The sequence below is a fragment of the Pediculus humanus genome, genomic scaffold (assembly GCF_000006295.1).
Source record: "Pediculus humanus corporis 1103172107485 genomic scaffold, whole genome shotgun sequence".
Taxonomy (NCBI): Eukaryota; Metazoa; Arthropoda; class Insecta; order Psocodea; family Pediculidae; genus Pediculus; species Pediculus humanus.
Genome location: NW_002987102.1, coordinates 19758 through 36777, shown reverse-complemented (window position 1 = coordinate 36777; position 17020 = coordinate 19758). Strand labels below are relative to the sequence as shown.

General features: G+C 27.0%; 1 protein-coding gene across 1 annotated transcript; it reads left to right on the top strand.

The window, feature by feature from the left end:
• Positions 1–4489: 4489 nt before the first annotated feature.
• On the top strand, positions 4490–8669 carry Phum_PHUM139070 (uncharacterized protein; the record flags this gene model as incomplete). Its single annotated transcript, XM_002424582.1, has 5 exons — positions 4490–4683; positions 4793–5789; positions 7259–7433; positions 7915–8256; positions 8341–8669. 5 exons carry the CDS (start codon positions 4490–4492, stop codon positions 8667–8669), a joined length of 2037 nt encoding a protein of 678 aa, XP_002424627.1.
• Between the last annotated feature and the right edge of the window lie 8351 nt (positions 8670–17020).

Below are 17020 nucleotides of genomic sequence, written 5' to 3'. Positions count from 1 at the left end.
AGGTACGAAAACAACAATTTTTTCACATACCTAATACATAATAGAAAATAATAATTAAAACGCGCATCGTGGGAAATTTAATTATACGCCGGTTTTTTTTAAATTTTCAATTTTTCCCACTTTCTATTTAATTTTTTATTATTCTATTCCCACGTCATATTTTATTTAAAGTCGTCGTCGTTGCGTTTAAAATCATTTCGTCACGTATAATATCGGCCTTTTTCCTCTCTCTTACGACACAAAATTTCCTTCTCATTTTTCCCGTACCCCCCGTCCCGTACTCCCTCCTCTTCCCGGAAAAAAAGGTTAAAAAAAAGGGTAAAAGTAAAAAATCATAAATCATTATCGCGCCTACTTAAAAAAATATAAAAATCAACATTTACGAGTTTTCACTTTTTTTTTTTTTTCTTTTTTTTTCTGAATAGTTTCCTTAGCAACCATCAAATCGTATTTTGTATTGATTTTTACACGTGCTTTGGAAAAGGAGGAGAAATCGTTTTTCCTCCTCGGTTCCCTTTTTTTTTACTCTTCTTTTTTTTTTTTTTTAAAATATATAAATTATGAGCTTATAAACAATTTAAACAAAATTCATCTTAGAATGAGGGAAATAAATAATTTTTTTTTGTTTTTTTTCCCTCCCGTTTTTTTAAAAAAAAAAAACATTCTTAAAAGAACCTTTTGATTCATTTGAAATCAATTACGATCGTTAATTTTTTTACGAAACGAAAAAAAAAAAAATTTTTTTTTTTTTTAAATTCGTGTAAACGGTCATTCCAGTCGCATCCAACAGGAACATCCGGTGGTAATTATTTAATATTTGATTATTAATTTTTTTTTTTTTTTTGATGGAAAAATGACATCGAATTATGCATGCGACGGATGGAAATTTAATTTTCTTATTAAAAAAAAAAAAAAAAAAAAAAATTCCTCTTGGAAAAAATGGTGGGGGGGATTGGAAAAAAAAAACGAGAAAAGGGGAGGAAAAAAAATAAATTGACGTGAATTTTTTTTTTTTTTTTTTTACCTTTACTTTTGACACAATGATAAATTTTTTGACGTTTTCAAATAAAAAAAAAAAAAGAAAGAGGAAAAGGAAGAGAAAAAAAAATCTTATTTACAGGAGGAAAAAAAGAAAATCTCACAAAAAATTAAATTAATAGATATATATAAGACCTAGAGATAAAAGTGGGAAGGGATGAAGTGGGAGAAAAAAAAAAGGTCAAGGGTAAATTAACATTTTTTTCCAGAAAAAAAAAATCAATGCATTAATAATTAATTATTCTATTAAAAAACAAATTTTCTTATTTTGTGTGTAAATAAATGCGTTTCCCTCATGAGTTTTCTTTTACGTAAAACCTATAATAATAATAATAATAATTTGTCTCGGATTCGTTATCGGATGCGGAAGGCAGGAAGAACTCGCCGACATTATTCGCGCATTTAATTTGTCGATATTTATTAATTAAATAAAAATTATTTTATTTTCCGGAGATCCACGATGAAAATTTATTGATAACTCGTTAAATTTTTAATGGAGATAAAAAAAAAACACGTACTGGACATTGTCGCCACCACAATTTTCGTTTTTTCCACACAAACAACCAATAAATTTAAAATATAAACCATTTAAATACGATCGAACGTCATAGAGAAAATAAAACTCGGTTTGATTTTAAAAAAAAAAATTTTTTTTTCATCGATTAAAATAAGAAGAATTTTTCGTTTAACAGTTTTATAATGTTAAAATGGTTCTTCTTATGTTTTCTTTTTCCCCTCTTTTTCTACGATGATACTTGCGACGAAATTTTTTTTTTTTTTTTTTTCGTTTGAGAGATGAAGAAGAAGAAGAAGAAGTGGCGGTTAAGATTTTTCGGGTTTTTTTGGATGGCATCGAAGGAGTTGGTTTAACGAGAATTTTTTTTTTTTTGGGTGGGAGAAAGGGAAGAGGAAGAGGGAGAAAGGGAGGAAGGGAAGGGTTAAAATTTAAATATATTTTCCAAGAGGGAAAGAAGTAAATTTATAAGATGTAAATATTGGGTAAAAGTTTCGTGCCCGGTGAGAAATTGTGAGGATTATATAAGTTCGAGAATGATTTTGTCGGATGTTGTTTGAGTTGATGATAACATTATATTATGTTAATGTTGTGGCGAAACACACAAAGTTTTTTATAAATCCGAGTAAATGTTTCGAAATAAATTTTTTCTATTTTTTTTTTTTTTTTTTTTTAATTCCCACTAATCGGGTTGCTGTTGTTGTTCATGATTAGATTTCGAATTTTTATTTTAACAAATTTTGTGTTTTCGTTTCACGGTTGTTGTTGTTGTTTCGATACGAAATATGTTGCTTGCGTTGTTGTTTTTAATAATGTTTTTTTCAAGTCGTGAGATATTTGTGTGGTAATTCTAAGAAATTTAATTTTGATTCTAAATGTATTTTATTTTCAAATTTCACGTTGAAAATTTTAAATTCCGGTTTTATTTTCCCTTTTTTTCCCCCTCAACATCATCGAATTCGTTACGAAAATTTTTTTTATAATATTTACGAGTTTTCCCTGGGTTCGCTCACGATAATAATAATATTAATTTTACATAATATTTTGTTAGAAATTTTTTATAAAATCGTGAGGTTCGATTTTATTGATTTCTCTTATCGTCGCCTGTTAGCTGCCTGTACTTGTTTGTACCTGACTTTTTATAACCGATTGAAAATTTGAAATTTAATTAAATTTTAAACCATATTTTAAAAGTTAAGGTCATTTTGATTGGGATAAATTTACAATTCTTAAATTTACAAGACTTTTTCTCTCTCTATATCAAAAAAGAGGTCAAAGGACGAATGATCCTAAGATTTATTCTTACATTAAAGCTTAAATCTTTTGTTTTCGTAACGGTTACACAATGTGTGTGTGCGCGCGCGTTGTAAATTTGTTTTAAATAATTTGTTTTTTTTTTTAAAAAAAAACTGATAAAATGTTTGTTTATATTAATTGAATTCAAATTGTAATAACTAAAAATGTTGTCCTCGTATTGAAAATTTTTAATTTTTTTTTCGTCAACCTTTCTCGGAAATATTATTATTATTGTTTCACAATACGCGAATTTAAATGATTGTTGTTCTATCGGTAGTGGAACTTTCTAGACACTCCTTGCAACATATAGGGTAGGCCGTTGTTTAAATAATAATAATAAAATCTATTGTTTTTTAAATTCTTATACCTTTGGAACGATAGCACACACTCTAAACGTTTATCCTGCTTTTTTATTTCGGTTATTCAGTCAGTTATTGTTTTCTAAAATGCGACCTCGAGGATTTGTTTTATTATCGTGCCGTTGGGAGTGTCCACCATTAAATTTACTTGCAATCACGAGTTTGAAATTTGAAAAAACCAACCAAAAAATTTTATTTAAAAAATTTACTCTTTTTTTTATAATATTGAAACGGGGACAAATAGATAAAAACTATCAAATCAGGGAAAAATCCCTACTTCCCCCCCCTTAAAACGAAGAGAAGAGAAAAGCTTCTTCCACGTTTTTTTTTGTTGTTGTATAAATAATAATAATAGTCTCATCGTTATAGATAAAAAAAATTTTCCGTTATCAAAAAGAAAGGAAATTACAGTGCAAATATTAATAATTTTCAATGGAGGCCCTAAACAAAACGGTTAATAAAAAATATTTTCGTGGAAAAAGAAAACGTAAGAAAATCAATTAAATTAAAAACAATACCTTTTAATAATTAAAAATGACGTCAAATAATAATAATAATATTAATATCTATTCATCTTTACACGTTTTAATTATTTAATAGCCATATTAATTTATTACGACATTACATTACGTTAATATTAATTTGTGAAAACAACAACAACAACGGCAGCAAACTACGACAATATTAAAATTCATACATGATTTTTTTATATAAAAAATTAGGGTGTGAAATAAATTTTCTTTTTTTTTTTCCTAACATAAAAGTCTACAAACGAAAAATTGCGTGTTAAAAAAAAGTTAATTATGGAACGAAAAAAAAAAAAAAAATTTTTTTTTTCTTTTTTTCGTAATCACACGCATAAAAACAAAGACAAACAAAATTTACTCGTTTCATAAATAAACACGCGTTCAGAAAAGAAAAGAAAAGAAAATGTTTTTTTTACTCCATTAATCAATTGAATTACAAGTTTCTTTTTTTTTTTTTAGTTTCTATTTACCCGACAAAAAATTATTAATTCATCACAATATTTTTTTTTTTTATACTGGGAAAACCTTAAAAAATTCAAACGTGAAAAAAAAATAACGACGAAAAACATGGCCGACGATGATCCGCCATTTTTTTTTTCTTTAAAATTTTTATTTACATAAATTGTAAACAGACTAAAAAAACAAAAATTAATTATTTAATTAATTAATTAATAAGAAAGAATAAAATAAATTTTTTTTATTAATTTTAATTGCGCTTTAGTGCGAAACCGCCGCCGATACCACCAGTGTAAAAAATGAGTAAAAACAAAAAAAAAAAAATTTTAGAAAATGATTTAGAAAGCTCTGAAGATTTACTATCGAAACAAAATAAAATAATAAATTTCGATGCAGTTCGTAAATCGATTTACGAAGGGGTTCCTGGACAAAAAAAAAAAATATCTGAACACGATCGAGAATGGAATTTGAAAATGAATGAAACACAAGAATGGTATGCCGAATAACTCATGTAAATATCCAATTATTATCATTATTATTACTATTATTATTATCAGTCCTTAATTTCATCGTTACAAACGACGAAAATAATCATTTTACAGGTTCATGAGATGTTCGTGGATCAATAAATATCTTTTTTTAGAAAGTCTTTGCACATCCACGACCGGATGCTACGTATTGGAAAACGTTTTGAAATCGATTGAATCGATTATATCGAAAGACGTGGAAGAATCCCTCACGACTGATTACACGGAATTTTCTTACGATAGAATACCGAAAGATGACAACAGATGTTTTTCATGCGATGTTCTAAATGCTTTGGTTCGAGAGGATTTCATATGGTTTTCAAAATTGACACCCGATCGACAAGTATCCGCCATATTGAAATTATTAAAAATATCCGGAGGAGGACTGTTGTACATGTTATGTAAATCTTTGTTATCCGTTTACAATAAAAGAAAACGAGAGAATCGCGTCGTGCTATCCGAATACGAAGATCGCGAAAATGCATCATCGAATCGGAAAAGCAGTAAAAACGAAAACAATACCGAGGAAGAAACGGGAACGATAGAAAACGATGGAGAAAGTGACGGGGTCATTAACGAATATACAAAAAAAAAATTAATGCAATTATCGAAAAGGGAAAACAATTTGAAAAAATATAAAAAATCAAAAGGGATAATATCGTCGAGCGAGGGAAAAATAAAAAAAAATGATGGCGTGTCAGAAGTTGTTGATTATTTACAAATCATGCCGATATATTTAAATCGTAGGATAATGTGCCACGTCGTTGATGAAAAACTTTTGACGAATTTAAAGAAAGTCGGAAAATATTGGGTTAAAATGATTGACGATTCAATTAATGAAAAATCCGGTAGAAGAGCAATTAATGCTAAAATCAATAAAATAATCGCTACCAATCAAGAATATTTAATAGGGAAAGGTGATAAAGGAAATGACGGTGGGAGCGGTGACGGGGGTAATAATGGCGGTGGCGACGACGGAGGCACGACCCAAGACGATGATAACGAAGAATTTTTAAAAAGTTTCAAAGAACTTGGAATCAAAGGATTTTTACGTATTAATAATTTGTCCGAGGTGAGAAATTAATTTTGTCACGTGGGACAGAGAGAGTGAGTGGGGAGACAGAGGAGAAAGGGGAGGAGGGAGGAAAATGACAACGCGAGTGGAAGGGGAAAAGAAAGGGCAGGGAAAAGGTAAGAAAGAGAGGTAGACGGGGAAAAGAAAAGAGGAGGAGTATGGCGACGCGAGTGGGAGGGGGAAAAAAGGGGCGGGAAAAAAAAATTTTCGCAATAAATTTTATATACAATAATAAATGATGACCGCAAATGTATACCGCGCGCCACTGTCATCTGCTTTTCTTCATTAACCGATTTTAATTTAGAAAAAAAGTTATTATACATTGATTTAATTATTATTATGTAACTGTCACGACCAGTTGTTCTCTAAAAAAAAAAAAAAAAAAAAAAAAAACTTTCTCTTTTTTTTATTATTATTCTGCTGTCGGCCATTTTTTTTTACACGTTTTTTTTTTTTTTTTTTGCCGTGCTGAAGGATCGTACAGAGAGAGAGGGAATGGGGGCGAAGGGAAAAGGAAAAGAATAAAAATAAAAAAAAAAAATTTTTGCAATTTCGTTTTGATTTTTTCCATTCGAATTAATCGAAAATTCGAGAAACTTTTTTTTTTTTTTTCAATTAAATTCGTTTTGTCCAAAATGAATTTTTGAAAAAACGTGAAAATGTCAGATTTCAATGTAATCGACCATTTTCGGTTTAAAATTATTTAAAATCGATAACAAATAATAATAATAATAATAATAATAATAATAATAATAATAATAATAATAATTGATTGCGATAGAAAATAAATTGTGCACATGGTGCGGTTAAAAATTGTCACGATTTATTTACAAGAATTAAAATTTAAAAATTAAAAAATAAATGTAAAAATTAAAATCGAGAATGAAACGAACGAATGAGAGAATGAATGAATGAATGAATGAAACTGAATGAATTTTTTAGTTTTTTCTCAACGCGATTCGAACAAACTGAAAATAATTTTTTAAAAAATTACATTTAATTTAAAAAAAAAACGACGACGACGGACGAATTCGTAATTTTTTTCTTTTTTTATAGCGCTTTAAATTTTTTAACGGTTATTATTGAATAAAAAAATTATTTAAAAAATTTTTAAATAACTCCCCAAATAAAAAACAAAAAAAAAAAAAATTTTTTTTTTTTTTGTTTTCTTTCGACTTTTTTTTTTTTAACCAAAAAAGAAAAAAAAATATTGAAATTGTTCAACTGATAAATAGAAAAAATCAACAAAACTTTTACCAAACAAATAATAATAATAATAATAATAATATCAACAAGTTTGTTTTTCTGCCTTTGGAACCGTGTTGATTTTGTTGTGGGAAAATCCCCCCCCCCAAAAAAAAAAAAAAAAAGAAAAAGAATTTTTATAATAATAATAGTTTTTTGTTAATTAAGGTCGAATCGTATATATATAAATTTCATCTTTTTTTTTTTGTTTTTCATTTCAGTTCGTTTTAAAAGATTCCATGAAAACTTTAGAAAATATTTTAACGAAAAATTGTCAAACGGTAAAAGTTGACAGTTCAATTTTTAAAGATTGTGTTTGCTGTTGGGATAAAAAAATGGAGGTCATGGCGTGTTCGACAGAAAGTAATGTTGTGGTTTTTTATTCAATGCGAACAGGTTTGTAGAAAGAAGAATTCGATAAATTATTATTATTATTATTATTATTTGTTTTAAGGGTGAAAAGATTTAAGAGAATTCTCAGCTGGAGAGAGAGAGAAAGAGAGAAAGGGTTATAGAGATTTTTTTTTATGTAGAAATATAAGAGAGAGGGAGACAGACAGAGAGAGAGAGAGAGAGAAAGAGAAAGAGAAAAAATTTAAACACTCATAATAAATTACTTTTTTTGGTGGTTTTGACTAATTTAAATTAAAATTTTATAATATTTTTATTCTTCTCCCACGAATATACATAAAAAGTTTTTCAAAAAAAAAATTATTCTGTAACCCCGTCTCGAGACTTTTTCAAAAATTTGAAAACCTTTTTTTCTCTCTGATATTTTGCCAAAAAAAAAAAAAAAACTCAATTTTCTCATTCGTACTCATCTCTTCAATTTTTTTTCCTCCCCTTTTTTTTTTTTTTTTTATCATCTACGTCACAGGAGCAAGATTAAATTTTACAGTTTTCGGTTTCGATTCAATGATAACGTGTCTTTCACTACACGAAGATAGAATCCACATCGTGGTCGGATGCAAAAATGGTAGCATAACGTGTAAAATAATGAGAACGAATAAAAAATTTACAAATTTTACCGGACACGTACAATCTATAAAATATTTAATAACTACGTCATCGAATCTATTATCAATGTCTATTGATAACGTGATAAGATATTATTCTATTTGGTCTGGAGTTTCCTTATATTGCTTCGATTTAAAACAATCTTTTTTACAAATTTCATCTATTTATTTATTAAACGAACCTAAAATTTATTGCATTGGAGGTAAAATCCCCCTTTTTTTTTCGACATCCCATTTCATTCCCTTTAAATAATAATAATAATGCTATGGATTATTATTTTTTTCAGGTACGAGAAACGGTCGTTTGATATTTATAAACTTTGAAAAAAAATTATTCGAAAAAAATTATAAAATATATGGGGAAAATGAAGAAGTAACGCATTTGGCATCGGATAAAAATTATTTAATAACCGCGTCGATTTTCGGGTTGATTCGAATTTGGGATTTGGTCCAATTGGGATGCGATTCATTCGATATAAATTTATTTTACACCATCCGTGTCGGCGAACCAATTACATCCCTTTTTTTATATCAAAATCAGGTACTGCCACTACTACTACCACTACTACTCACGATTAATTTTTATATATATATATATATATATTTTATTAGGTAATAAACCGAAGGGTAAAAAAAAAAACATTTTATTACTCTCCCTTATTTTTTCTTTTATATATATATGTATTTTTCTCGTGAAAATTTTTATAAACGTTTATATATATAAAAAGAAATCGGTTTAATATTAATAATAATAATAATAAAGAAAAATTTAATTAGGGGAGAGTAAAGATAAATTTTATTAAAAAAAAAAAAAAAGTCACGACAAAGATGATGGCAACTTATAATTTTTTTATTTGAAACGTATTTAAACCCTTTTGAAACATCCCAATGAAAATTAAAATTAAAAAGAAAAAGAAGAGAAAGAGAGGGGGAGAGGGAGGGAGAGAGAGAAAGGAAAGAAAAAATGTGGAATTCAAATAATTTAAAACTCTCGCGGGGTATTAAAAAAAAAAAAAAAAAAATGGTGAAGGGGAAGAATAAGAAGAAGAAGGAAAAAAAAAAAGATGGTTAATGAAAAAGCCTTTTTTTTTTTTTTTTTTTTTTTAAACATGAAGATGAATTTCGGGCTCCCGACGGTAAATGAAAAAAAAAAAAAAAAAAAAAAGAAAATTGAAGGGAAGTGAAAGAAATTTTACTTCTTACTTTTTTTTTGTTTCCAAGCATTATCATGACAGCTCCAAGCGGTTTTATTGAAGTTTACTCTCTCTCTCTCTATCTATCTATCTATCTCTCTTTTTTTTCTCTCTCTTTAGGATTTTGAATGAGATTTTTTTTTTACTTGTCATTGATATCCTTTTCTAATTAATTTTATTTTTTACATAAAAATTTTTTTTTTTTTTAAATTAAAAATGCCATCGCGATTACTTATATTATCATTATTATTATTATTAATCATTAAATTCGTCTAAAATTTAGTAAAGGGGTAGTTGGTAAAGGGGGGAGAAAACCCTCCATTTTTAAAACTAAAAAACTATTAATTAATAAAAAAACAAAAAAAAAATTACGACGATGATTAATTATTTATCGAATGAGAACAAAAGAAAAAATAAATAAAAATAATAAAATTTAAATTATTATTATTATTATTACGAATTTTAATCGTTTGAAATTTGTCATCTCTTAAATTATTATTATTATTATTATCATTATTCCGAAAATAAACGATGATTACCGATTTTCCATTACGATAAGAGACGACGACAACGACAATGACGACGACAAAAACAACAACAAAAACAAAATTCAAAATGGCCGACTTTGTTTATTTACTAGAATTTGAAACGAGAAAAGGTCAGTGACCGACACCCACTCCTCCCACTACTCGACTCTCTCTTCCTCTCTCTCTCTTATTTTTCTTATACTAACCCTTAAAACAAAATATTATTTGTTTTCGGGTTAGTTTTTTTTTTCTCAACATTTTAACTTTTTTTTTTCCCTGCTTTTCCGCCATTTTTAAATTTTTTTTTTTCTCGTATTTATTTATTAACATATACGTCTCGTTATCATTAACTGTTATCATCAACGGATTAATTTCATTCCTACTTTTTTTACCGTACGCGTTAAATGCAAATCAATTTAAATTCGATTCTTAAATTTTATTCCAACATCATCATCATCATCGTTATTGATTTTTTTTTTTAAACGAATGTATATATATATATATAAATCTACTCCTTATCGATAAGGACATTTTTTTTATTTATTATCTAACTAATTTCGCGTTATATTTTTCATTCGCTATCGTTCGTTATTATTATCAACGTTTTACATTTAATTAAGTTTCTATTTTAATAAATTTATTATCATCATAATAGAATTTTTTTTTCCCCATCGTCGTTTATTCACTCATTCATTCATTCATTCATTCAGTCGTTCGTTTAAATAAATGAGAAATTATTATTATTATTATTATTATTATTATTATTATTATTATTATTATTATTATTATTATTATTATTATTATTATTTTGTTTAAAAATTTTATATTTTTAACCGAAATTAATTTCAAGGAGGGAAGGGTAAGGCAAAAGAGGTTAAACGATTTCCGGTAACATCTGGCAGACTCGTTTTAATAAAATAATAATAATAATAACAATCGTATAGGTGGTAATAAAAGATTAATAATAATAAAAATTTAAATAATAATAATAATTATTATTATTATAAATATTAATTTTTAATTAGGTATTTTTGGGAAACGAAAACGGTCACGTAAAATTATTATGCCTCGGAAATGGTAAAATAAAAAAAACTTTAAATTTATCAATAAATGGTAGAATACGGGGACTGGCATTAAACGAAGATGGCATGACGTTGAAATTAATTATTTGGCATCAAAATGGAATTCATTTGAAAATTTATTCGATTGTTAAAAAATATTTTAAAAATAAATTTTTTAAGAAAAAAAAAGAGGATGCGTGCAAAATAAATAAAAAAAATCAATTTCCTAAATAATGATTTTCATCCTTAAAGGAAATAAATTGTGATTTAATTGTGATTCGTCGCCATTTTGTTTAAAAATAAGAAGAAAATTTTACTAAAAAAAAAAAAAATTCCTTTTTTTGTACGAAATCGAAAGAAAATTTTGTTTATAAACGACCGCGACGATGATGACGACAACAACAACCATTTGGAAAAAAAAATTGATGACGTGTCAAAAATGATTCTTACCTCATTTCAATCACGTGATTTTTTGGAAAATTCAAAAATTTTTATAATTTTTTTTTTTGAAAAAACTTACCTGTAAACAAACAAAAAAAAATCATTATTATTATTATTATTATTATAAATTTAAATTTATCTTTTTATTTATTTCCAAGACTTATTCGTTATTTTTATTAAAAAAAAAAAGTTTTTTAAAATTTACCTAAAAACCCCAAATTAAGTAAAAAAAAAAAAAAAAAAAAAAAAAAGAAAATTTTTTTTTTATACCAAAATTACTCTTATTTTAGCTGTAATTTGCATTTTTTAACTCTCTCTCTTTCTCCTTCTCTCTCTCTTTTTTTCCGTCCCCCTTTTTTTTTCCTCTCTTTTATCTCTTTCTCTCTCACTTTGTCTTTCTCATCTTTTTTCATTTCTCCAGCATCTTTTTAGTTTTCTCCCTACTTTTTTTTTCCTCTTTCTCTCATTCATTATCTCGCTTCTTTCACCCAATCTTCCCCCTATTTTTTTCATCCTCCTTTTATTTCTTTTTTTTTTCCTTCCTTTTTCTCTCTTCCCTTTTTTTCTCTCTCTTAGAGAAGAAACGCTGCTGCTGCTGTTAAGAACATCGAAAAGTTTCCTTTTGCTTTTCACTTCTTCAACTTTTCTAAATTAATCTCGCTCTTTCATTTTGAGTTGCAAAAGATTTTCACCAGAAAAACTTTTTCTTTCTTTCTTTCTTTTTTTTCCCCCCTTTTTTTCCTTTCTTTCTTCAACTTTAGATAAATCAGCTAATTTTTTCGGCCAATTTTTTATTCATTCTTTTTTTTTGTTCTTTTTTTCATTTTCTTAGTGTCCTGTTTCATTCTCATTTTCCAATTTATCTCTCTCTCTCTCTTTCTTTTTCTCATTCGTTTAAAAAAAAAAAAAAAAGGAAAAAAAAAACTTTTTTTTATCTATTTTAAATTTATTACCCACTGAATGAAACATTCTTTATCATTTACAGAAAAATAACGAAACCGGAAACGACGACGAGAAAATTTTTCATTTTCTAACACACACGCAAAAAAAAAAACATGTTTAAATATTTTTAGGTTCCTTTTTTTAGCAGAAAATCGTGTTGCTGAGAGATAGAGAGAGAGAGAGAGAGAAGAGAAAGAGTGTGTCCGGAGGGTAAATTCAGATAAATATTCACCACGAAGCTTGTTTCGTTGAGAGGGAAAATAATAATAATAATAATACTAGTATCTATAACGGCCACATGTTCGAAAAAAAATAAAATAAAATCGTAATAACCGCTATTAGCATCCACTTTTCCAAAAAAAAAAAAAAAAAAAAAAATGAACCTTATTTAAAAAAAAAAAATGGGGGGAGGAGGAAGGGGGAAAGGAGGAAAAACATTTTTTTTTTTTTCCGGAGCGTAAATGTTTTATATTGCAAGTTTTTACAATGCTTTCAACTCTCTCTTTCTCTCTCTCTCTATTTTTCCTCATCTGTTTTTTTTTCTCTCTTCCGACTCATCTCATCCTTCCTTTCTCTCTCTCTCTCTCTCTCTCTCTTTTTTTTATCCCATTATTTAATGTTTCCCATGAAAACCTATGCAAATTCACTCTGTTACATTCGCTAATAATATTTTTTAACGAGAAACAACTGACGCTTTATGTATGCCACACAACTTTATTTACAACAATCATAAATTTTTATTTTATTCTTTTTTTTTTTTTTTTAAATCTGGTAAAATTTCAAACGGATTTTTCGTTTTGTTAAATGAAAAAACGTTTCGGGGGGGAGGGTAGATGGGAGGCGAAGGGAAGGTGGAGAGATTGAAAGGTGGGGGGAGGGAGAAATAAAAAAAAAAAAAGGTCAAACGGAAATAATAGGAAATTAAAAATTAATAATTTTTTTTTTTTTTTGCTTTCTAATTTCACTTAATGCACTTTCATTGAGTAATAATTTTTCCAATTCAAAATGATAAAAAAAAAAATTAAAATTTATCGATTCGACACTTTTTGACTTTTAGAAAATAATTTATAAATGTCACCCGCACACACGCACACTCGAATAGGTCAGGTAGGTAAAACATAAAAAAAAAAAAATTTTTTTTTAATTTTTTCCAAATTTATAAGCTTATGAAATTTTTTACTCTATGAAAATCATTCATTCATTCATTCATTTACGAAAGGAATGAATTATGCACGTTATGAAATAAATAAATATATATAAAAATTTTTCAAAATGTCGGAATATAAATAAAAAAAAAAAAAGAAAAAATTTTTTTGATTCCAACAAATGCATACATTTTGGACACGTAAAGTTTTAAAAAAAAAGGATGATGAAGAATATAAAAAAGGTTTTTTTTCCCCTATACTCATCTCTTTATATATTTCCCCTCCCCTCTCCCCTTTCTCCATCATTCCCTTCACTATTCGAGTCCTCCTCCTCCTTCTCCTTCTCATCATTTTTCCTCAACCCTTATTTTTCCCGCCAAAAAAAAAAGATATATTACTTCCGTTGAAATGATGAATGAATTTTCCAGAAAAATAAAAAAAAAAAAAAATTTTTTTTCCTTGCTGTTGTTGTTGTTGTTGTTACGTTTTCCAGTTTCAATCAAATTTTATTATTATTATTATTATTATTATTATTATTATTTATATTTATATCCGCGCGTCTGTTTTTTTTTTTTTTAAAAAATATATGTATATGAATTTTTAAATAAATAAAAAATGAGTTTTTTAAATATTAAATAACCGGAAAAAGGAAAAATTTTTTAATCTATTGAACCAAACGACCAATTTCCTCTTTCCCCTTCCCTCCCTCCTTCCTCTCCCGTTTGATTTTTTTCTTTTATCAGGAAGGAGAGGGGAGAGAGAAGGAGGGAATGGGGGAAGGGAGTGCGTGAGTCGAAATAAAAAAATTTTTTTTTTTTAAATTCAAGTAATAACGATTCAACAATAAAAGTGCAGTCGCATCAACGAGAACAATAATAATAATAAAACGAACGTTAAAGTAATAAAAAAAAGAAAAAAAAATTGAAATAATAATAATAAATGCAAAAATGACCAAATAGGGTGGTAAAAAAAATTATTATTATTATTACTCTCTAAATACCGGTCGGTTGTAATAACGAGTAACAAAAAAAAAATTTATTTTTTTTTTTTCCTGTCGCTGTTGTATAACTCGGTTAGTGGAAATCAAATACATATATATATTTTTCTTTTTAAAAAAAAAAAAATTTAAGATGATGATGAAAAGTTAATAAAAACATATGGGAAAATCCGTCACGTTATGTTACGAAAAAAAAAAAATTTTTTTTATATACGGTAATAAAAAGATATTTTTGAAAGTCTTTCAGTTATTACGACCGTAACGGCATCGTAAACCTAGTTTTTTCTGATAATGTCGAAGCCCCCCCCTTTCTTTTCTTCCCTATTCCCAACAGCATCCTCCTTCTCTTCCTCCTCCTCCCTCTCCCGTTAAAAATTCCTCCCCGTTCGAGCGCTTAAATATTATTATTCTGGCGCCTTATAAAATTCTGTCTCGTTTCGTTTTTTTTTTTTAATTTCAATACATTTTCTTTTCTTTTTCTATCTTTCTCTGCTTTTTTTTTTATCAAACTTTGTTAATAAATGTACTTTTCACAACAACATTTAAAAAAAACTAAAATAAAATAATTGAATTTATGTATTTAGTATAAATGAAAATTCTTTTCATCGAAATTTCAAAAAAAAAAAAAAAGTTATAATAATAATAATAATAATAATAATAATAATAATAATAATTCATTATCTTAAACCGGTAAACGAGTTTTTCCGTTTTTCAAAAACGAAAAAAAAAAAAAAAAATTAAAACAAATAAATATAATTTTGAAACTGGAAAAATAAAAAATAAAAAAAACAAAATATGATTTATGAGTCGTGTTTTCCAGTGAAAAACACAACGTCGAATACGCCCCGATCTTTTTGGACACCCCCCATCCCTCACCCTAAACCTTTGTCGTGTTCCTGTTTTTGATGGAAAATTTTTATTTACGGGAAGGGAAAGGGATAAAAAGGAGGAAGCGAATGAGCTGTATTTAATCCTTTTTGACAAAAGGTAATTATTAAATTTTGAAAAATCACATTTTATTACGTAGACGTGTAGGGGCGCTTTAATTTATCACTCTTTTCGGTCACAAATAACAACAATAATAATGATGATGATTTTTTAACTCGATACAAATTTTTTTAAAGGATTCCCTTTCCCCCTCCAAAAAAAAAAGTAGAGAAGGAAAGGAAAAAAAAAGAAAAGTAAATCCGAAAAAAGGAAAAAAAAACTGTCATTTTCCTAGATAAAAACACTTTTAAAAAGGAAGTAGAAAACACGGAAAGAGTGAGAGAGAGAGAGGGAAAGAGGGAAAGAAACTGAAGAAAGAGAGAGAGAGAGAAGGAGAGAAATAAAAAAACACAGCCGTGAAAATTGTTGGAAAAAATTCGTTAAGACAAAATAACTCCCTTAAAAATGCACACGCACGCACGCACACGTACACGTACACGCACATACGCACGCACACACGCACGCACACGTACACGTAAACGCACTTTAATATTTCATTCCTAAAAAATATTCACATTGCTTCCCCCAACAGAAAAAAAAAAAAATACTTTTAAACGAATCGCCATAAATTTTACTTATAAAAAAATATATATATATATTTATATGTATGTATATATATTATTTACAGGTAATGCTTTTTATACAAAACAAAAGGTTAAAGGTTAAAAGGTTAAATGTTATCATTTTCTTCTTTTTTTTTTTAAACAATTAGTAAAACTATTAAAGTTTAATAACATTTTACAACAGAGGTTAATTAGTCTGATAAAACTAATGTTAATAATAATAATAATAATAAATGGTAATTTTTTTAATATAATATATATATATATATATATATATACGGTCGTGTAACGTCGTTATAGACTATATTATAGCACGTTAGCCTTCATTATCACCGCTACAGAGTGTGAAATTATCGCTAAACTTTATTTTATTAAGTAAGTTAAAGTTTTTTTTTCCTTTTTCTTTCTTTCTTTTCTTTATTTTTTAACGTAAAATAATATTTTTTGTAAATTTTTTAATGACGTCATTGTTATGATTTAATCCTCTTTTTTTTTAATAAACCGTAAAAAAAAGAAAATTCGTGCGGCGAGGGAAAAACGAGGGAGGGGGAAAAGTAAAAGAAAAAAACGAGAGGAAAAAAAACGTAAAATAATGTTTTGTAATAATTATTCGAAAGGTTTTTTTTTTTTTTTTTTTTTTTTTAAATAACGAAGAGGTTGCATGGCGCTGACAAAAGGTTGAAAAAAAAAGAAAAAAAAGGTTTGAATTTCATTTTGTTAAGGTTTTCTTTGGTTCGCTTTCTCAAAGCGATTTAATTTAAATTAAAGGAAAAACCTCTTCAACGTTTTTTTTTTTTTTTTTTTATATACACCAAAAGGCATCCAAAGAGAGTAAAAAATAAATTAGAGGCTATGCAAATTTTAATTTTATTTTATTAAAATTAAAATTCGCAATATGGTTTTCCCTCTCTTTTCCTATCTCCTTCCCTCTTTCTCTTCACTTATCTCTCTCTCTCTTTTTCTTTTTCTTTTTAGAAAAGTCAATTTGATTATTATTATTATTATTAACATCATCTTTTTTTTTTTGTGGAGTATGTTTTTTTTTATTTTCACTTTGTCTCCTAATTTACTCTCTCATTCTCGCTCTCTCTCTCACTCTCTACCCATCTCT